Raw genomic sequence first — 23,122 nt, 5'->3', positions numbered from 1 at the left:
ATTACTTTGTTTACACACTAAACTGTGCCCAAGAATATCATGAAAGGAGGTTGGCCCATTGGTAATGAATGAGAAGTGTGAGGGGATTGGTGGGGGTTCAATTCCTGTCAGTCTTGCAAAGCCACTTTTTGAAGAAAGGTGTTGTTGTCTTGTACATTGGGTGCGCCTGAATTTCGGGACAGGGAAAATCCTCCGCCCAGAAGTGTCCGTCACCCGCAAAAATCGGGCCCAATGGCCTTTTGACACATAGGACAACAGACGCCTCTTTTTCCACACTGTGTCCCGGTGTGTATCCGGCCTTAGCCCGATGAACGAACACACACACACATTGCTTTTCACACGAGTGGCTTAAGAAAGCAAACTTGGCCTCAAACTTCTTAATAGGCTTAAACCTTCCCCCCTTACAAACGTTCTCTCTCTTGCAACTCAGTGGTCCATTAATGGTTCCTTCGAGGCAATACTCGAGCGAACTCTCCCTTGTACCCCCTTGTTAAACACGACATTGCAGATCATACGCAGTACCATGGTCGAATCGGGAACTTACTGAGAGATTGCACGCCAGTAGCGATGGTGTCAAAGCGCAGGAAACTCTTTGAAAGAGGGGGAGAAGAAAAGCTTCGACAATCGTCGGGCGATGGCAAGCTGGAAAAAAATCTAAAGCAAAAGATAAGGGAGAACAAGAAGAAACAGAGGAAGAACAAGGGAATGATAGTGGACCATCAGCAAGGGCATTCCGTTCCTCCCGGTTCTTCACTGGCGCTTGCAAGCCATGGCATCGTGGATAAAGTCAATGCAAACTGGAAACAGCTTCAAGCTGTAGGTGCGCTTGCTTCTTCGAGCAGGTTCATCTGTAAAAAGTTCTGTGTTTCAATTAAGGTTTGCTAAGAAGAGGTGCTTGTGCTTTTGCTATTCATATACCGTTCACTGCTAACAGGATAATAAGTCAACCTCTATCACTTCTGGGTTACACTGGCTAAAATTCAAGTTTCCTTGTTAACTCTCAGAAACTAGTAGAGCACCACATCATCATTCCTATGTCATCGGTTAGTCATGCAACTAAGTGATTTCTAGATTGTCAAAGCCAATCCTTATATTTAGGTGTCCATCCAGAGCCTGAAGGTAGCTCAGCCTGCAAGCAAACAAATTTCACGCATGGCCCAAGATGAGCCAGCTAGGCCCACAGGTTAGTGCATCCTTTTTCTTCAAAGAAAATGGTTTTGGTTTGGCACTTGCATATGCATATGTGAAATGCATCATAGCACTATTCTTCAGATGATTTCACTGAAGGCACAGCTGATTGTGCCGTGCCTTTGTGCACACACAGTGTCCTTGTTCTGCAATTGAGAGTGTAGCATGTAAACAAGCATGGTGTGCACACGAAACTGCATTTTCATGATGTAAGCTTATGCCTGACATAAAAGATGCAACGTGCAGTGGTATCACATGAACAGACACAAGCTGGATCTCTTACTCCAAAAAGTTCAAATTGCAGGTATTGCCATTTACCCTTTTATGATCTTTTTGTTTGGCCTGCAATATACAGGTTTCCTTCCTGTATGCTGGGAACTCGCACTGATTTGTGTTTCACAAAAAATTGTTATGTGTACGGCTCAGTTTGACAAAAGTTTTGGCCATGGACTGTGAAATGGTGGGTGCCGGCTTAGATGGCAGGAGAAGCATCCTTGCTAGAGTCAGCTTGGTATGGACATCCCAGATTTTTCTTGACAGACATGCATTGGTTCACGTAACAACTTCTTCATTTGTCAGGGTCATTTCCTAGTTATTCAAAGTAGTAGAGTTCTATTTTAAATATTTCAACGATTCCAAGTTCTGGCACAAAGATTAGCAAATGGCAAATTTCTTTTCTTGCAGCAGAAATTTGAAGCACTAAAAAGAAGTGAAAAAAAACCGGTCTCTTTTGCAGGTAAATGTTTGGGGCAATGTGGTTTATGACAAGCATGTTCGCCCTATTGAGTACGTCACGGATTTTCGTACCGGTATTAGTGGGGTTAGGGCACGGGACTTGAAGAATGGTTTGTCCAAGCTCAATCAAACTTACTTATGCTACGTTTCTTAAACTATTTCTTCCTTGCTCGAGAGTAATTCAAATTTTATCCTTAAACAGCGGAGGATTTTGCAATTGTACAAAAGGAAGTTGCAAGTCTCATAGCTAGACGATTGCTAGTGGGCCATGCGGTGCATAATGATTTGAAGGTATGTATTTGATGTTTTGTAATCATTTCAAAAATTCATGAAAGTTTATCGCGTGATAACTTTCCAAACACTTGTCTTGTATAAGCAGTCCATGCGTTTCGACACTTGTAATGATTGAAGATGTGCATCCTATATCTAGTTCCAATTTTCTCCTCTAAAACCATCAATGCAGATAATATGTTTAACTATGTATTGCAATGGGACTATCTCAAGTCAAAAAGAGAATGAGGAAGGTTGATGTGCTTGAAACATGGCTTGAGCCATCTCTAGGGTCCTGGTTTAAGGTTATATCACCCCATGTTTGTGTTAGTAGTCGTGTGCCTTGTGTGGTCATCTCCTGCTTCTTGTGAGTCTTAGTCTGAGTTAGATGACTTATGGAGCTACATCTGGACAACCAAAGTACCTCGCTTTGGCAAAGAACCCAGCTGTCATGCTCATACGAAGCACATCGAGGTTCAATACCACTATGTTTAAGAGCAGATTGTGGATTCTGAGTTGGTGGTAGCCTATTGTCCCACGAAGGACAATGTAGTGGATCTCTTCACAAAGCCTTTGCCCAAGGCTTCTATGCTTCATCACATGAGGTTGTTGGGTCTATAGACACTCCCAGGATTCGAGAGGGGTGGTTAGCCTGCCTATTTTAGTCATACTAGTTTGTCATCTCCTGGTTGTGAGCTCTTGTTAGAGTCTTGATGGAGACATGGGAGCTGTGGCATTTTAGTGTGCATTTCTTTTGTTTTAGGCACATTTACTGTGCATTTTCTTAGCTTGTCAGTTGGTTTACATCCCCGACCAATGTCTTTTTGCTCCATGATTGCTCAAGATGTTGCATCATCATTTTTCCCATTTTATTGTGTAGTCGGACTGCATTTATTGCAGCCGCAGGCATTTTACCAGCAAGTTGGCCATATATTTGCCCTATTTTAGGAGTTCGCCAAATTTGGTGGTTCTTTGCTATATATAGCGGCCACCCCCCACTTGGCCTATACATTCTTCTGCAGGTCGTGTACACTTCGTCTCTGATACTCTTTGACTTTTGTGTTGCCATCTACATTAGCCTGATCTGGTGCCCTCATCGATGTTGTGGTTTGCATGCAAGGATTGATCAGTCCTTTCATTGTATTCAGCATTCATTTTCAGTCAGTGCAGATTTCTTTCTTCTTTGTTTTGTCTCTCTCTTCCCTTCTCATTGTGTTGAAGGGCACATTAGTGCATTTCTTTTTGGGCTCTTTTGGCCATTTTTAGGGTTTTGATCCTTTTAGGGTTTTACTACTTTTTGCCTATATATAGGCAGCCTGCCCTTCTTGCCCTTCCATTCTCTTTATCCATCATTGGTCCTTTGTGATCAGCCAGCCCTCCTCATTCGCCCATCCCCTTGTTGCTATCTAGCATCCATAGTGACGTGTAGAGTTGTGCATTGGGGCTGACTGTTGCAGTCTTGTACCTTCAGTGATTGCAATCACATTGTTCCTTCTCTCACCTGCACTCTCTCTTTGTCTCCTCTCTGTGCTCACTTTCCTCTTGCCATTGCACACTCACAATCTAATGAGGTGCCCGTCCCTAGGAATGCCACAACATTTGTCAAAAGCTTAATACTTTATATTCTGCTTTGGCAAAGTGCAACATGTGAGTGGATTGCTTATCCACCATGCTCCTCCATTTCAGACCAATATGTGATCAATGTGACCCAAATGATGTCATGCATTAATGTTTAATTTTTGCCCCTAAAGTAGCCCCAAAAACTTTTGATGTTATGTTAAAAGGTTTTATTTGTGCGTAGCAGGACAAAAGCCAACAATCCCCTATAAAAGGACATGTAGGCATCCCAAACTCTCACACTCACTCACGTTTTTCAATTGATCACTCTTCTTCTCTATTGACTCATCCTCTCCCTCAGAGTTGGTTGATGCGGTCCAATTGGAATGGCCGATTGTCTTGGAGCTGCTGTCCACACAGTTGGAGCTGCTGCCCATGTCTGCTGGTTGCTGCCCAGCTGCTTCTAGTTAGAGACCTGCTGCCCTTCTGTGTTTTCAGGCTTTCCATCATCTTGATGCTGTTGCCCATTTGTTGCAACTTGCTGCAATTGCCGCATTGTCATCATTTGCATTTGCTGGCTTCACCCTTTCTAAAGTCTACTGCCCATGATCTGGAGCTTTTGCTACCTGTTTTAGGGGGGCTGCCATGTACATTTTTTTGTTGCTGCTCCATATGTAGCCAGTAACTCATGTCCTAGAGGTGTTGCTAGTTAGCCTACATTTGTGTTTGCTAATTCTATCCTCAGATACGGAATCTTAATTCACATTTGTGTTTTGCTATTGCTGTCCTTGGGAGCTGTATTCTTCACTAACATAAGCTATGAAGGACTGCATTTTGCTCCCTTCATTATTGTTTATATTAATCCCATGTCTCCTTTGGCCTCCCCCCCTACTCGGAGGGCTCCATCCATAAAGGATTCCCCTTCCATAGGTGCTGCTGCATTGATCAGTTGGGACAATGTAGTCATCTCAAGCCACTTTGACATCATTAAATCCTTGGCTCACTCCTAAGCCCCAAGCCTAGAGACATGGAGGTGTGAGGCCTATTGTATCATCATTTGTCATTTATTGTTCTTGTTTTCTTTATGTTTTTGAGTTCATTCACTGCTAGTGTTCGCTGTACACTAATAACTTTTTCTGTCTGAATTATCATGTGAAGATCCCATACTGGTTTTTAAAATTATATTATTACTAGTGGCTTACCCATGTCATACCCTATTAATTCAAAGTCCATCATGTTGAGAGCTAAGAGTAAGTTTAGATGGTTTTGACATTCTTAGTATTGGCTCCCATCATAGGCAACTTGAATGGATGGAAGTCAACCTTTTTGAATGGTGCTCATTAGAGGGGGTATATGCGGAGCAGCAACTAGGTTATAGCATTCTAGATTTAGAGAATCATGTTAACAGTCTATAGAAGGGCCTCTATGGTTGAAGTAGGTAACCTTGAGCTTCGTATGAGAGGATTGACAACTTCTTTTTGTAGCTTAACTTTTGGATTCCGGAATTGGATTTCAATCTCTACTTCAAATTGATAGATGGGTTGGTAAATGTTGTCATTCTTTATGTTGTTGATTGTATAATTACACTATGGAGCAATATTACTTTGTTGCGCATGTATTGAGGAGGGAGCTTGAGATGACAAATCTTATCTTGTTTGTTGGGCTCGAGGTGTTTTAATTATTATAGGTTTTCTTAATTCATAGCAAATGTATGTAATTGAGTTATTGATAGCCTTTGGTATGATGGCTTATAAAGTAGTTTATTGCTCCATGGACATAGGATCTAAGTTGTCCTAGGCTATGGAGAGTGTAATTGTTAGTGGTATGCATTTCATGGGTGTTAGGCTATTTAGTGGGCTTTTTATTAGGCATCTTTATCGATAGGTGGGTGTTGTTAGAAGTGGATGTAGCAATGGAAGCATGAAAGTGTGAGTGTGTGCATTTGAAAGGAAGCATGAACATAGAGAAAGGAAACATAGAGAGACTGCAAGAAAAGAAGAAAGAAATCTGCATTGAACAAGAAACAATTGTTGAATATAGGAAGAGGGTCAATTAGTTTGTGTATGCAGCCCTCAACGCTAGTGAGAGCACTGGATTAGGCTAATGATGATGGCAACATCAGAGATGGAGGAAGATGATGAAGCTCAAGTGTGCACTTGGCAAGGAAGAAGAAATATGATTTGCCAAGTTGGGGGGGGGGGGGGTTTATATAAAGCCAACTACCCTAAATTTTTCAACCTACACCATGGGCCCTAAAAATGGGCCAATCAGCATTTAATGCTGGTCCGATCATCAATAAATGCTAAAGAAATGTTTGGTGACATGGCAAAAATGCTAGGTTGGTTGGATACTGTTTGGCAGATGGAGATAGCTTGAGAAATGTAGAAACTGCTTAGGAAAAGCACACAAAAAGCTGACAAAAGGAGGAAATGCATAGAAATGCACTTAGATGGCTACTCCAGAGTGAGATACCTTCATCAAAACAAGCAATAGACATGTCAGAGCTCCTAAAGTCTTCGTCTGACTAGATTGAGGTTCATAGGCAGGAGATGACAAGGCATGACAATCATGATTGCTAACACCCCCTCGGATCTTGGATGGGACTGAAGGCCAAAGAAGAAATAGATCTTGGAGTAGCAAAAAGAATGCCAATGTCGATGAAGTCTGTCAATATAGAATGCTGATGAAGAAGCTTCTCACAATCCTAGGAAGTTTTCTTTAAAATACTAGGGGCTAGGAAATCCATAATCCTATGAAGTCTATCAATATAGAATGCTAAAAGGAATGGGGTATGAGAGAACCACTAGAGAAGAGGGCGGGGGATGGTAAGGAACTTGTGGAATAGATTGTGCACAACCAGAATGGGTGTAGCAGTAGAAAATTGCCTTGGAGGACCTTGCATAAGAGAAAGGGAATGGAGTGTGTAAAGCCCACTCTCTTTCCAACTTGTCGCTAAAATAGCTCCTTAAGAAGAATCCTCAATAAACATGGCATGGTCAGTGAAGATAATTTGGGTATCAAGTCTAGTAAGGCCATTAACTAAGAGGAGTGGAAAGCCCAAGTCTAAAACATGTAGGGCTTTTGAAAGGGAGCGGGAGGTATGGTCTAGCAATAACGCCAAGTGCTAACATCACCAATAGGCATGGAACAAATGTCACCAACAATGATATTATGATTGAACCTTGTAATGGTTGGAGATCCTGTAACAAATCACCTTGTGGAGTCATATGACTCAAAGCACCATTGTCCACCAACCAAGGTTGATTAGAAGACACGATAGCCACTAAAGAAGGCTCCTCCTTCAATGCATGGATATAAAGGAATATGGACTCATGGATAACAGTGGGTGTAGAGGTAGAAGAAGGCTTCAATATAGATCCACCCTTTGCTCCTAGACAAAGGTGAGGGTACTTTTTCCAACATCTCTCCTTTGGATGTGTCCCCTTCCTACATTATGGGCATTTAGGCTTCTTTGAATCGGAGTCAGAGCCCAAAGAACTCTCCCGTTGTTTAGCCTTGGACTTCCCTTTCTTCTTCTTTTTCCCTCCTGAACTAGCAATAAAGGCTTTGGTGGAGTTGGATCTAGCTATCTCTTTGGCTTGCTTGTCATGCTCCAAGACAAGCTTGGCAAGCTCCTCCTATAGAAGCTTCTCATGGGTCCTCCATGTAAGAAGATTGGTGTAGAAGCCATGAAACTAGGGAGATGCCAGTTGAGTCAAAAGAATCATGGCTATATCCTCTGAAGAGATTATCTTGCCAAGGGATACAAGCTGATCCCTCATATCCTCCAACTTGTTGATGTGGTCCTTCAACGTGGAAGAGTCATTAACAATGAGCATTCATAACTTCTTCTCGAGAGTAATCCGATGGGCAAGTGTCTTTTGATGGTACAAAGAAGCAAGCTTTATTGACACCTCAGTTGCTTTCTGCAACTTGTGCACATGCACTAGGATAGAATCTTGAAAGCTCATAAAGAGAAGATCAAGCTCTAGAGTTGAGTTTAGGGCCGCATGATCCATCGATGATCCCATTGTGGGATCCTCCATTAGATGGGGAATGGGGTGGATAACAAACTCCCAAAGATCGAAGGTATCAAGGATACATGCCACCTACATGACCAAAACAAATAGTTTGAACCATTGTGTTGGCCTTCTTTGGGCAAAGAAGGGAGTACGAGCACCTATATAGAGCGCCATAGGTGGTATTTTGAGGCCAAGAGAATGGGCCTTATGTGAAACATGGAGAGAATGGGGAGGAGAGGGATCATGTGCAAATGGGTCAGGTGATCTCTTTTTGCACGATCATTGTTGTGTTGTATCTCCATACACATTGGTTATTAGACATCTTTGATATCTTGCAAGACACCCATAAAAAACCAGTGTTTTGGCTGTAGACAGCTTTGAAATAGGAGGAATCAGCTATAGGATCACAATGGAGTCGATGTAGGGGGTCCCCGTCTGGGGGAGATATAATATCGCCTTCACATATATTGTTGCATTGGCTGAGGAGGTTAGCCGCCTAGCCAAGATACACTTGTGTTTGCAGCAGAGGATTGTTGCTCGACAGATGAAACTTGTTGCCTCTAGTAGGAGAGTGCATTTGCAGCAAAATGATGATGGAAACTGACACCTAGCACTAGGAATATTGCTGCCTCCAAGCAATAGGTTGTGTTTTCAAAAAACGCTGATGTGGAAGGGCCGCCTAATTGTCTGGGGTGGTCTCCTTTGCAGTTGATCAGCTCTATCTCACTTAGGCAATAATACCATGTGAGAGTGCCCAACGGAAAGGAAACACAAGTATAGAGACAAAGGAAACAGAGAGAGACCACAAGAAAAAAAGAAACAAATCTGCATTGAACAAGGAACAAATGCTGAATACAGAAAGAGGACTCATTAGTCCCTGCACAAAGCCCATAGCGTCAGTGAGGATACTAGATCAGGTTGATGATGATGGCAGCATTGGAGATGAGGGAAGATGATGGAATTGGAGTGTGTACTTGCCAAGGAAGAAGGAAGATGATCTACCAAGTGAGTCGGGGGGGGGGGGGGGGACGCTATATATAGCCAACTACCTCTAAATCTGGCTGACTTGCACCTTGGGCCCTAAAAATGAATGGACCAGCAACAAATGCTGGAAAAATGTTTGGTGACATAGCAAAAATGCTAGGGTGGCTAGATACTATTTGGCATATGGAGACAGCCTGGGAAATGCAAAAAATGCTTAGGGAAAGCACACTGAAAGCCGACAAAGGGAGGAAATGCATAGAAATGCACTCAGATGGCCACTCTAGAGTGAGATACCTCCTTTGTCAAAACAAGTGATAGACATGTTAGAGCTCCTAAAGTCCTCGTTTGACTTAGACTGAGGCTCACAGGCAAGAGATGAAAAGGCATGACAATTGTGACTACTAATAGAAAGAATGCTGAAATAGACAGTTGAACACAAGAAAGAGGAGAGAGAAGAGAAATCACAAAAATATTGCAAAGGAGAACTCAGTGATGTGCTCGAGAAATGGAATCCATATACCAAACGTGAGAGTCGCATACAATAGTAAGTCACTTGCCGTGTGGGCATTGGCACTGGCTCCCTCTCTACACAAGGCATGCACTATAAGTGATGAATGAAGAGTGTGGAGGAGGAGCCTGAATAGATAGGCAGGAAAGAATGCAAATAATGCATCAGGTTGGCCAGCAATAAATGCCAAAATTGCCCCCAATATGACCACAAAAAAATAACTGAATATCACTAACATGTCCAGCCCATTGGAACACATGCTAAACTTACACGAGTTGACCACATTGCTAACATCCTCTCTCAAATCATGGATAATTTGATATAAGACAATGATAATGACTCATCATAGTCCATGCAACAAATATCTCCAAAATAGGACCATGGATGCCCAAGCAGTGGGTGATCAAGCCACCACCAAGGTGCGTTGGAGAGAACGCGATTGTCAATGTCGATTGTACAAGAACCTGAAAATAGAGATGAATCATAGCACCTCTTTGTGTCTGTTATCAATGCCTTGCAATAGTATATATGATCATCTTGTCAAAAATGCCTTTGAGCATACATGAGCGTGGATTCCTTACCTTTGGCCAAGATTGCCAAAGTGTCCCCTCGTGTGAGCTTAGGCAAGGAGCCTATTCTGCTTTTTGTCAAGTAACAACCCATGATGAACTTGGAAGTCAATCCCAGTGCTAGGATTTCAAAACCTGCTAGACTATGGTCGATGTGTCAGGGAAGTCCCTGTCTGGTGTTAGCAGTCTCGAGAGCTCATGTGTGAGTGTGAGCTATGCTGAGCATGACTAGGTATTTTAGACATTTTTCTATGGTCATTATGATGTGGATTTGGGCATTTATTGGTGGTGTGGCCGATTTGTTGCTATTATGGCGTTGTTTTCTCCTATTTATATATCGATCTTTCTCCTTAGTCAGTCACATCATCACCTACAGGTTTTGTGGAGAGCCAATGCTAGTGTCTACAAGTCAGTGACTTATTGTTATACACATCATTCTCGTGTTTCGTATATGGATTCCATTTCTTGAGCATTCTTTTAAGTTCTCTTCTTTGCAATGTTCTTTTGTGTTTTTCTCTTATGTTTAGTTTCCCATCCTCTTCTTTCCTTTATTTTCTCTTTCTATCCTCTCCAGATGGCTCCCCCTTGCTGTTCTATTGATGATAAATTACATGGCTTTGATTACGTAACCTAGAGTGATGTTATGAAAGCTTGGTTTATACACAAGCGGTATGGTATGTTGTATCTGGAGCTTGTGAGCGTCCTAATGCTCTTTCGGTTGATTTTGACGAGGACAACTATGAAGAAGCTATGCTCACATGGGATACTGATGATACTCGTGCATATTCTTCTCTTCTTTGTTGCATCTCCAAAATTCTTCCGGCTGTCATCACTTGTAGGACTTCTCACGCGATTTGGGCGAAGCTTCAACTATTATATAAGGCTCCTTTGCCTATACGTACCATCACTCTTTATGGACAGGTGCAGTAGATGAAGTTCGAGCCAACAGGCACTATTTAGTCTTTCTTACTTCGCGTCACATAGGTACAAGATTAGCTTTGATACATGTAGTCCCCCCCTCTAGAGGCTCATCTTGTGGAAACTATGCTTTGCAAGCCCTCTCTGAAGTTTGATAGAGTGACAAATGTTGTGCGGACTTAGATATCATCGACACCCATCGGTTTTTACAGATATCCTCAATGCTGCTTGAGCATGAGACATCTATTGAGAGGGTGTGCCGCAGCTGAAGGAGCGAGCAGGTGAGTGAGAGCGATAGCGTGAGAGAGAGAGTACGATTCAATTTTGGGTGTACTAGCAATGTGTTGGTACACAAAGAATAAATGTATTTATACTTGGGGCACGTAAGGGTTCATTCACATGTACAACTAAATAATACACGTGTACTATACACAGAGGTGAATAAAGGGCCTTTATCCCAACAACCTCCCACTTAAAGGTTCGAAGTGAACCTTTAACCAACTCCCAGTCGTATGCAATGCTCATGTTGAGCTTTGCTTAGACTTTTAGTGAGAACATTTGAAGGGTTGTCCTGTGTTTTGATCTTGGTCAATGTGATTAGACCATCTTCCAGAATTTGTTTGATAAAGTGATATCGCACATCTATATGCTTTGTGCGTGAATGATACATGGCATTCTTAGCTCGATACACAGGACTCTGGCTATCACATTCCAACATTGCAATATCCATAGACGTGTCGAGATCCTTTGCAAGTCTACTCAACTATATATCTTCCTTAGAAGCTTCAGTAGTTGATATGTATTCAGCTTCAGTAGTACTTAGTGCTACGATGTTTTGCAATTTGGAGCACCAAGAAACGGCCCCACCAGCAACTGTAAAGACATACCTACTAGTGGACCTATGAGTGTCCAAGTCACCTACTATGTTTGCATCACAATAACCTTGCAGACTAAGTGCACCTTGCCCATAGCAAATACACTTTCTTTGTATACCCTTTAGGTATCGAAGAATACACTTGACAGCTTCCCAATGTGGTTTGCCAGGATTTGGCATAAATGTGCTGACAACTCCCATTGCATGAGCAATGTCTGGACGAGTAGCAACCATAGTATATATAAGAGAGCCACAAGCAGATGCACAAGGGACTCCTTTCATAGCATTTGCTTCCACGTCATCTTTTGGGCTGTTGGCTTTACTAAGCTTAAGGTATGGAGGTAAGGGCTCCCCAAAAGGCTTAGCTTCAGCCATGCTAAATCTGTCCAGTACCTTTTCAATGCATTTTTCTTGAGATAAAAACAACAATTTCTGTGTTCTATCGTTGCGAATCCTCATGCCCAAAATATGCTTTGCATTCCCCAAATCTTTCGTGGAGAAAGCTGATTTCAGCTGATCTTTGAGAGCATCCAAGGTAGTCTTTCTTTTCTTAGCTAGCAACATATCATCCACTTACAAACAAGTATGATGGGGCTGCCATCTGTATCATTTTTCATGTACAAACAATGATTTGCATGGCTGCGTGTAAACCCATGAGAGATCATAAAAGTGCCAAACTTTTTGTACCATTGCCGTGGTGCTTGCTTCAACCACCATACAAGCTGTGTTTTAGTTTACACACCATCTGCTCTTTTCCAGGAACTATAGAGCCCTCGGGCTGTTTCATGTAGATTTCCTCATCAATGTCACCATGCAGAAAAGCTGTTTTTACATCCATTTGGTACAGCTCTAAGTCCAATACAATAGTGTGAGAAAAATTCACACGTAGATTGGTCATTTTCACAACAGGTGAGAAGACCTTTTGGAAGTCAATCCCTTCCTTCTGTGCATATCCTTTGGCAACCAGTCTTGCCTTGTACTTGGGTTTCCCATCAAATGTCTTTACTTTGTAAACCCATTTGTTTGGAAGAGGCTTCCTTCCTTTGGGCAACGACACAAGATCCCAAGTATCATTAGTATACAGAGATTTAATCTCTTCTTGCATGGCTAGCTCCCACTTACTACTAAATTTGCACGACTTGGCCTCTTTATATGTAAGAGGCTCACCCTCATTTGTAAGTATCACATAGTGCAAAGAGGGGTCATACCTATGTGGTTGCCTTCTTAAACGTGTAGACCTGTATACCCAATGATCTATATTTTCAGGAATTGGGTCTACATTTGGAGGTATGTTATTTTCAGCATTTATTTGTTGTTGTAAGCCATTTTCAACAGCACCTTCATTTTCATTACCAGCACTTGCATTTTCATAATCAGTAAGTCTATTTTGCTGTCCATGACCTCCTTGTGCTTCAATTTGCTGTCCATCATCATTTGGCTCAAAAATAACCAGCTGATCATCAGTTTTAGCCTATGGTACAACATCATGAGGCTCATCATTTGAAGTAATAGGTGGCTGCGAATTCTGAAATTTGACATTTTTCATGTCTTCATTAGAGGCTACCTTTCAGCAAATTTGCCTCATTAAACACAACATTACGACTACGAATAATTTTCTTGGACTGAGGTAATTACACTCTGTAGCCAAATTCACCCTCATCACCATAGCCCATGAAAACGCCTTTGGTGGATTTTGGGTCAAGTTTGTTTCTTAGCTTATCTCTAACATGCACAAAAGCATCACAACCGAATATCCATAAATGGTCATATGAGGCCGGTTTGCTAGACCCAACCTCCTTAGGGATGCCATTATTTAAGGACCGGTTTGGAGAGCAGTTGTAAATGTGAACCGTGGTTTTAAGTGTGTCTTCCCAAAATTCATGAGGGAGATTAGGAGTGGACAGCATGCATCGCACTCTTTCACATAAGGTCCGATTATATCTTTCAGCCACCCCATTTGAAGAAGGGTTGTAAGGAGCTGTAAGCTCCCTCTTAATTCCATGCAAGTCACAAAAAGACTTGAATTCAGTAGATGTGAACTTACCCCCATTATCAGTTCTCAAGCATTTCAGCTTTTTACTTGTTTGAGTGGTCACAAGTACACAAAAAGTTTTAAAAACAGCAAACACTTCACTTTTCTTTTTCAATAGATAAACCCAAATCTTCCTGGAACAGTCATCAATAAAAGAAACAAAATATGCAACACTACCCAATGATTTCACGGGTATACTACATACATCAGAATGCACTAAATCCAAGACATTAGACTTACGAGAGACACTAGAGTAAAAGGAAATTTTCATCTACTTTCCAAACTGACAGTCTTTACAAAAGTCAAGCTTAGAGCCTTTTCCATCAACCCTCTTCAAAGAGGTAAGGACATCAAGTCCTTTCTGGCTTATATGGCCTAATCTCTTATGCCACAACTCCAAGTGACAACCAATTTCAGCAACTACAAGAAACTTGCCATTCAAAGCTTTATAGTGCAAACAATACAAAGTGCCCTTCTTGGTTCCTTTTGCAATCGCCATGGAACCCTTTTTCAATTTCCACAAACCACCACCAAACGGTGTAGTGTAACCATGCAAGTCAAGCTGACCAACAGATAGTAAACTCTTCTTGATACCATTGACATCTTTCAACACAAGCTCTTGCCCATTATCTAAAGACAAGTGTATAGTACCAATCCCATTAATGCTGCAAGCATGGTTATTTCCAAGGTATACTTTTCCATAATTACCTTTATTGAACATAGCAAAACACTCCAAGCAAGGAGTTACATGGAAAGAGCCACCAAGGTCTACAATCCAAGTTTGAGTGACACCATCATCAACTGACAAAAGTGCATCAATCACATTAGCCTTGGTAAGTTGCATATCCTGCATGTGACATACAAGGGCATCATAAGCAACTACACATAATACATCAGCCTTTGTATTCGAAAGCTCCTCTATGACTACACTGGAGGCCACATTGGCCTTTTCCTTGCCTTTGACTGCCTCAGATACATCTGTCTTATCCTCTTTTTTCTTTTTGACTCTTGCATTCTTCTTTCTCTCTTGTTCCTTCTTGTAATACTTGCAATCAGGCTTCTTGTGGCCCTTTCGACCATACTGATAGCAAGTAATGTCACTCTTTTCCTTTCCTTTGCCCTTGCTTCTGTTTCTCTGTCCAACATTTGCATTTTTCTTTTCAGCCTTGACTCTTACATTATAAGTTGAGTTGTTGCCTTCTCCACTAGACTTACGTTTAGTTTCTTCATTTAAGATTGAACCCCTCACACCATCATATGAGAGATTGGGGTTATTGCTGAGAGAAACCACCAAGGTCTCCCAAGAATGAGGCAGTGTCATGATCAGAAAGATCGCCCTCAACTTATCATCAAAATCCAAATTTACATCCTTGAGCTAATTTAAAATGTCAGTAAATGCACTCAAGTGCTGAACTGTAGGCTTGGACTCATCCAGTCGCATATTCACCAACTTGCGCATTAAATGCACCTGATTAATAGGTGTGGTGATCTCATAGGTAGTTTTCAGCTTCTCCCATATTGCATAACTAGTATCTAAACCCTTAATGTCTGTCAAAATGTCATCAGTGACACCCCATCTTTATGTAAGCCACAACCTTTTTGTTAGCTTTGGCCCAATCTGCATCAGACATTTGTCCGGGTTTATCTTCCTGCAAAGCATCCTCAAAATCCTTTAAGAACAATATGCCTTGCATACGGTCTTTCCAAAGGTCAAAGCCTTGGCCATCAAACTGTTTGATTTCCATCAAACTCTTAATGTTTGAATTGGAAAGAGTTGTAGCCATTTTATCACGAACACAAGAGTAAATGCACTGAATTGCAGAAGCACAAGCTGAACTAGCAAATACACTGCTGTTCTTCCCCAAAGAGTAATAAATCTTTGCTGTTTTTGCATGAACTAGCCACGACACGGTCAAATACTGCAGAAATTTATCAAATTTTGCACAAAATCCCAAACTTCCAGGTCCAATAGTGCGTAAATGTCAGCTAATTTGACCTAGTTGAGCAAAATTTTACTAATGCATGAAAAGCCCAAATTTTCCGGGTCCAATGTCAGGAAATTTTACTCCAATGAGCAAAATTCCAACAAATTTGACAAAATCCTCAATTTGATTGAGGTCAACACACACAATGTCTGCAATTTCTAACACGAATGTCACTTCCAGGCATAAACAAGATCAAATCTGGGAAAAGCCCCAAATTTCTATGCGAGATTTGCACAGATCTGTAGTTTGTGCTACCACACGCGAATCCTTGTTAAGGCAAGGGGGTAAAGTAGAGATTAAATAAAATTTTTTGATTTCTTTTGAAAAAAAACTAATCGAGTGGGGGGGGGGGGGGGAGGGGTGTCTATTGACCCACCAACGCATCGCGTGATAGGCGCGATTGACGTCGGTTGCTGGCCTGTTACGCCTATTGCTGTTACTTGCTATCGTCATTGGCTTGTCATGCCTGCTGCCCACTGAACATCCAATTCCTTGTAGCCATCACCTGGTCCCTGTTGAACGCCCGCTGGTCTTTCACGATCGGTCCATGTTGCTGCCTGGTTACCTGCCGCCAGGTCCATGCCTGGTCATTGCCTAGTTAGCTGGACTCGACTGGCCTTCTGTCTGGAACTGCCTCCATGACCTGTTAGTTGCGCCTTGGTCTTGGGAAGCGTGTAGAACCTTGGGCTCTGATACCGATTGTTGAGAGGGTGCGCCGCAATTGAAGGAGTGAGCAAGTGAGTGAGAGTGACAGCGTGAGAGAGAGTACGATTTGTTTTTGGGTGTACCAACAATGTGTCGGTACACAAAGAATAAATGTATTTATACTTAGGTCACGTAAGGGTGCATTCACATGTACAACCAAGTAATACACATGTACTATACACGGAGGTGAATAAAGGGCCTTTATCCCAACAACATCTTTACGCTTACAGGGGAGGCTTTCATTGTAGCGTGGTGGTTCTAGTGAGGCCTTATAGCTTCAGCAAGGGGCGATAGAAAGAAGTCGTTGAAGGCCCAATGTTATCATTGTGGTAAGAAGGGGCATTTGCACAAGGACTACAAAGAGTTAGTGGCTTTGAGGAGCAGAAGAAGTAGGATCCGAACTCTTTTGTTGAGTCATTCTCTTCCTCAAACTCTGACTGGGATCCTCTAGCTAAGGCCAAGGCATGAGCATGATCATCTTCTTCCAATCAAGGGAAGGGCTTAGCGGCCCCTTCTTTTGCTTTCTAGTACAAGTGATGTGGTCATCCCTTGTGACTCTCCAGTGCGAGAGAGGTAGTGGTGAGGTGGGGTTGGTGAGCCTCAACTATACAGGTATACTGGTGCACAGGTTTCAGAGAGGGACTTCCCTAACGTATTGATTGAAGTCTGGCAAGCTCAAATCTTGGAGCTAGGATTGACATCTAGGTTCATGATGGGTTGTTCCTTGAGAGAGAGAGTGGGATTGGCTCCTAGTGTGAGCTTACATGTGAGGACATGTTGGTGGTCTTGCCCAAAGGTGGGAATCCATGGTCAAGTATGTTCAGAGGCATTTTCAACAGGATGGCTTGTATGATCTACATCGATATCAGGTTCTCTTTGAGACATCTTGGTGGTGGCTTGATCACCCATTGCTTGGGTATCCATGGTTCTAGTCTGGTGATTCTTTGTTGTATGGACTATGTTGAGTCATTATCATTGTATTTTTGTATTGGAGCAGATGACCCACGATTTGAGAGAGAGTGTTAGCAGTCTAGATAGTTCATGTGTGAGTTTGGGCATGGCTAGGTATTTTAGGCATTTTTCTATGGTCATTATGATGTGGATTTGTGTATTTATTGCTTGTCAACCAGCATTAAATGCAAGCCGACTTGTTGCTATTTTGGCATTGTTTTCTCCTATTTATATACCAGGCTCACTCCTCAATTAGTCACATCATCGCCTACAGGTTCTATGGAGAGAGGGGGACCGGTGCCAGTGCTTATGAGTTAGTGACTCACTATTGTATGCTTCATTCTTGTGTTTGGTGTGTGGATTTCATTTCTGAGCGTTCTCGAGTTTTCTTTTTTGGAGTGTTCTTTTGTGTTTTTCTCTTATGTCCTTGTGTTCAATAGTTTATTACAACATTTGTTTATGCTTTCATTGCTGCATCCACTTTTGACGTTTGGAACTTGTGCACTTGTATACTTGTGTAGATGAGCCTCGCTTGCCCCACCTCACCACCCTCTCACACTCCCTCTCTGGCAATGGAGAGTCACAAGGGATGACCGCATCACCTGTACTAAAAAGCAGGAGAAAGAGGGGCTGCCAAGCCCTTCTTGCGATTTGAAGAAGACGATTCTTTCCGTGCCTTGGTTGGAGGATCCCGATCGGAGGCGGAGGACTCCTGGGGGGAGTTCATATCTTGTTGCTGCTGCTTCTCCTTCTTCTTCCCCGAAGCTGCTAACTGTTTACAATCCTTGTGCAAGTGTCCCTTCTTACCACAGTGATAGCACTTGGCCTTTGATGACTTCTTTTTGTCACCCCTCTCTGAAGCTGCAAATGCCTCATTGGAGCCACCATACTAGGATGGATGCCTTCCTTGTAACCGTAAAGACACCTCATGCTCAAGCAACATTGAGGATATATGGGTTTTAGATGACATCTGGGCCCACAAAGCGTTGGCGACTCCATCAAACTCCTGAGAAAGCTTGTAGAGCATAGTCCCCACAAGATGAGCCTGTGGAAGGGTGGATTGTATATGTTGTAGTTGATCTTGTATTTGTGCAATATGAAGCAAGAATTGTGAGAGTGCGCAGCGAAAGAAGAACACGAACACAGAGGAGAGGAGAGAGGAAGCAGAGAATGAAGGAAGAAAATCTGCACTGACTGAGATGAATGCTGAATACACCGGAATGGACAGAACAGTCCCTGCACGCAGCCCGGAGCGTCAGTGAGGGAACCAGGACAGACTGGAAGCAGAGGCAGCACCAATGCCGGAGACGGAGACGGAGACAGAGGGAGGAGTGCTGAACCTGCAGAGCATGAATGAGATAAATGCTGGACTGACTGGGGGGGCAGCTATAAATAGCCCCCAGCCAGCAAACTGGCCGACCAGCTAAACTGGCCGACCTGGCCAGATCTGGTCCGACTGGCCAGTTCTGGTCCGACTGCCCAAAATAATGGGCAGTCACCCCAAAAACAGCCCAGATCTGGGCTGTAAAATGCCCAGGGCTACATGCTGACTAAAGCAGCCTGAAAACACACTGACAGAGCTCCTCTGTCTCCTGTCAAACTCTGACAGGAGCTCACAACCAGGAGATGACAGACTGAGACTAAATAAGAGCAGGCTAACAAGAATGACTGGATGGTATCTTGTGGCTCAAACTTCATCTGCTAGAGCTGTCCATGAAGGGTAATTGCACACATAGTCGAGGGAGTCTCGTACAATATCTAAAGCTTCGCCCATATCGCTGAAGTAGTCCATAACTGCTTCTGCACAAGCCGTGCTTTCATAACAGCAACTCCTTGTTGGGTAATTATGGCCATGTAACTTGTTGTTAGTAGGACAGCAAGGGGGAACCGTCTAGAGAGGATAGGAAGAGAAAATAAAGGAAAGAAGAGGAGAGAGAGAGAGGACAGCCAAGGCACAGCATAGACTGCACTGATTGGAGTTCACATGCAATGTAGAGATAAGCTGATCACAAAGTAAGTGTTGCAAAAGGACAAAATCTGATCAAACACAGTCAGAAGGTAAAAATTACAGCCAACAGAACCTGAAAATATGGTTGTCCAGCCTGTAGGAGTCAAAACACAGACAAAACAGGCATTAAATGCAGCAGTACCACAATAAAATAATGCAGAAATTGAAAAGGCAGACTGGTGGAGACAAAATGCAGACAGTAGGAGCAATGAATGCAGTAAATGCAAACTGCAGAGGTTGGGAACAGGGTGATTTGCAGTAGACAGGTGTTGCCAGGTTGTAAGGAGGTGGGAGTAGTCGGGAAATTAGTGATCAGCAGTAGAAGACTTGTAATCAGCAGAAAGCAACAGCAGGAGCATAGATCCTGAAACCTGATACCATGTTTGAAGTGGATGCACCAATGGAAGCATGAAAGAATGCTGAAATAGACTGCTGAACACAAGACAGAAGAGAGATAAAAGAGACAACACAAGAACACCACAAAGGAGAACTTAGAGATGTGCTTGGGAAATGTAATCCATATACCAAACACAAGACACTCGTGTACAACAGTGAGTCGTTGGCTGCGGGGCACTGGCACCGGCTCCCTCTCTCCACAAGGGCATTCATTGGATCTGCAAGTGATGAATGACAATGTTTGGAGGAGCTTGAATAAATAGGTAGAAAAGAATGTGAATAATGCGTCAGGTCAGCCAGCTTTTAATGCTGGCTGGCCAGCAATAAATGCCAAAATCACCATCAATACGATCACCAAAAATAACCTAAATATCACTAACATGTCCAGCCCAGTGGAACACATGCTGGACTCGCACATGAGCTAACTAGACTGCTAATAGGTGTCTCATTAGGGCTAGCTCATTTGTCTTGCTCTTGTCTTGAGGCCTATGTATATTCTAGTCCTCCACTCTTGTTGTATCGGATCACACCCAATCGGAGAGAGGGAGTTTGGAGGTACTGTCGGTCATCACATGTGCCATCACTTATGGTTTGTGAGGTACATCTCATATTCTTGAGTTATAGATCCATTGCCCATTCATTCATTCTCAGAGTTTATGTTCTCTCTTTCACTGTTCATTCTTCTCAGTGTTGAATAGTTGTGAGATTATATATGAAGGGCGTGTTTCTAACACGTTGGATTGATTTCAATTGGGTGTGACTTAGGTGCTCGGGGATTCAATGCGAGAGAGGGTGTTAGCAAACTTTGCATTGTTGGTCATCTCCTCTTTGTGAGCCCTGGTTAGAGTTTGACAGGGACATTTAGAACTTTTGACATGCACACATTTTTTAGTGTGATGCATTCCTTGCCTTCCTCTGACATTCCCAGCATTTATCATGGTATGCGTTTCATTTTAGGCCAATTTTAAAGCCTTTGTGCAGGTTGGTCATATTTGTGTTAGATTGGCCCTTTTTGGCAGAAGTTGGCCAGTTTTTGGCTGTGTGGCTATATATGATAGCCTTCCAGCAATCTTCACTTTCATCACAGCATTTGCCTGTGTCTTTGTAATTGTTTTCTCCTCATCATTGCCTGTTCTTCCTGCTGCAGCAGTCAGACACCCTCATTGATGTGCCCATTCTTCCACACATGCAGGGGCTTCTCCCTTTGTGTGCAGCCTTCATTCAGATCAGTTTGATTCATGCTTCATTACTGCGTCCACTCTCTTGATTTCCCCCACGAAGGATTCTCTTTTTTTTTTTCCCGTAAAGGTTGCTGAAATCAAAGAACCAGTCAGAAACAAAAACTAAAAAGTTGGAAGTCTGATAGTACGAAAGAAAAAACTTGTTGAAGCCCTTCAACAGTAAGAGTATCCTGCACCGTCATGCACGAGCAATGATCGAAGCCAAAAAATAAATAAATCTAGAGCTCTCTTTATCAGTTAGAGTTCTCTTTTTACTTGTAGCTTTCTTTTAGTGTTCATTTACACTTAGATTTATTGTTCTTTTTAGACAGATGATTGTAACTCATGGTCTCATGGGTCATTGTGACCTCTTGCAAACATTAATATATCATCTCTCTTTTTTCTTTTTGCAGTCATCTGTGTGTGTGTGTGTGTGTCCTGTTTGCATATTCTCTTCGATGATATAATCCTTCATGTGCTTTTTCGTGGGCAGTTCTCTTTCAGCCGACTCTCCAAGTGTTCTTGTTGTCTGTATATGCTCTCTAATGAGACTTTTCATGATGTTAGAGAATGAGTCTGGTCAAAACCTTTTGTGATTTACTTCTGCAAGCAGTATTTCTCTAAAAATTCGTTTTCTGTTGCCAGTCTTTGTATCTGAGCCATCCAAAGAGGAAGATTCGAGATACGGCGCTATATCCACCGTTGTGCAGGTGATGCTATAGTGTATTTGCTTATTGTGTTTTATAGCTAGTGGTTTAAATATGAGGAATTTTCTGATAGCTAATGTTTTGGATGTTGCCTGCAATACAGCACAAATGGACACCTCTCTCTTGCATACAAGCTGTGGCAATTATTCGATTAACATTTGGTTTTAACTGATGGTTTCAGTTTTTCTTTTTTGTAATACAGAAATAATGGCCGTCCTCGAGCACTTCGGCAACTAGCAGCTGAAATTTTACAGGTGAAGATACAAGAGTGCGAGCATTGCTCTGTAAGTCTTTTGCTCGTCTCTGCATCTGCACGGTCAATTCAAACATGCCTTATCGAGGAGGATTGATGAAGTTAAGCAAACAAACAGGTTGAAGATGCTCGTGCTGCTATGTATATCTATCAACATCTCAAGCAAGAGTGGGAAAAGGGACTGTCTGGGAGGTCTAGATCTTGAAGGTCCATTCAAAATTTCCAGTTATTTGGATATTTATTTTCCAAAGGACATATACCTGTTCCCCCTATATCTATAGTGAGATCATGTAAAGGGCTCCTGCAACTTCCTGCACAAACAAGTCATGCAATTTAGATGAAAGAAAGTATGCAGATTGACCTTTGTTTAAGCTCAGAGATTGACCTTTGTTTAAGCTGGTATTTGCTTATCTGATGGCTGGAGGGCAAATTTACTGATATCCACTTTGCAATATTGTTAAAGAAGTGGTTGAATTATAGAGTTGGTCTTACTTGTGCCTGATGTATCCACTTTGTGATATTGTTAAAGAATCATTAATCTTATTGTTTTTTCAAGCAAGTGGTTAAATTGATAAAGTTGTCTTTTGCTCATGCCTCATATATCTAACTTTCCTAAGTGTTGGAAAATTTGGTGTCATTAAGGTTATCATAGTGATTCCAAGTGTGTATAGTGATGCAGGCAAGGATGTGCCCACAATTAGCACATGTATATCGTCTATTTGAGCGTTGTGTATAGACTAAATAGTTGCTTCAGTCCAAGTGCTCCCCACCGTTCAAGCCAAAGATTTTGGTCTAGCTCGACAGAGACCACTCAAGTCGCTATCTCCTGGTGCTCATTCCAAACTCTACTTTCAAGCGTAGGTTAAGCCCGGAGTTTTCTTTGCAATTTTTACATCAACTCCTACAGCACAAGGGTAGCATGTAGGGTTCATAGGGGAGCGTTAGACTTCAATTCTTCTGCCGAAACACGAGATTTCTACAAAGACTTAATGGTCATTTTGGTGTGGGTGAGATCACCTACTTCAACAACTTGAAAACTTGGGGAGTAGAGAGTATGACATTGAACTCACTTGCCAGAGTATATACATGCTTGATTGAGTCGCAAAAGAAGTTGCTATGGAGATGATTGTAGATGTGGAAGAGGAAACGGAGTGCAAGAGGAGGTATGTGAGGAAATGAAAACAAGAAAGAAGACGGACCAAGTATGACATACTATTTTTTTAAGGAGTTAGTGAAGTTG

At 42.3% G+C, this 23,122-nt stretch overlaps 1 protein-coding gene across 5 annotated transcripts; it reads left to right on the top strand.

Moving 5' to 3' along the window:
• The first annotated feature begins 351 nt into the window (after positions 1-351).
• LOC148010353 (uncharacterized) lies at positions 352-22,419 on the top strand. Of its 5 annotated transcripts, none has more exons than XM_087671359.1 (9): positions 352-876; positions 1,111-1,183; positions 1,435-1,492; positions 1,615-1,762; positions 1,925-2,033; positions 2,126-2,214; positions 21,568-21,632; positions 21,832-21,913; positions 22,001-22,419. In XM_087671359.1, exons 1-9 carry the CDS (start codon positions 568-570, stop codon positions 22,085-22,087), a joined length of 1,020 nt encoding a protein of 339 aa, XP_087527485.1. In that variant the 5' UTR covers positions 352-567; the 3' UTR covers positions 22,088-22,419. The 5 variants fall into 5 exon arrangements, with proteins under 5 accessions (XP_087527485.1, XP_087527487.1, XP_087527490.1 ...); XM_087671361.1 differs by having other exon boundaries at positions 353-816; positions 1,099-1,183; positions 22,001-22,418; XM_087671362.1 differs by having other exon boundaries at positions 357-816; positions 22,001-22,416.
• The last annotated feature ends 703 nt before the right edge of the window (positions 22,420-23,122 follow it).

Source organism: Lygodium microphyllum, chromosome 29 (genome assembly GCF_053477565.2).
Source record: "Lygodium microphyllum isolate KBCC chromosome 29, Lygodium_microphyllum_v1.1.10, whole genome shotgun sequence".
Lineage (NCBI taxonomy): Eukaryota > Viridiplantae > Streptophyta > Polypodiopsida > Schizaeales > Lygodiaceae > Lygodium > Lygodium microphyllum.
The sequence above is the reverse complement of the archived record's forward strand: the minus strand, read 5'-3'. Positions and strand labels throughout refer to the sequence as shown.

Bases quoted from the DNA above. Each gene is read 5' to 3' on its own strand.
- LOC148010353 (XM_087671359.1), top strand. From the start codon at position 568: ATGGTGTCAAAGCGCAGGAAACTCTTTGAAAGAGGGGGAGAAGAAAAG. The intron at 877-1,110 runs GTTTGCTAAGAA...GTGTCCATCCAG, and splicing joins AGTTCTGTGTTTCAATTAAG to AGCCTGAAGGTAGCTCAGCC. The intron at 2,215-21,567 runs GTATGTATTTGA...TTCTGTTGCCAG, and splicing joins CGGTGCATAATGATTTGAAG to TCTTTGTATCTGAGCCATCC.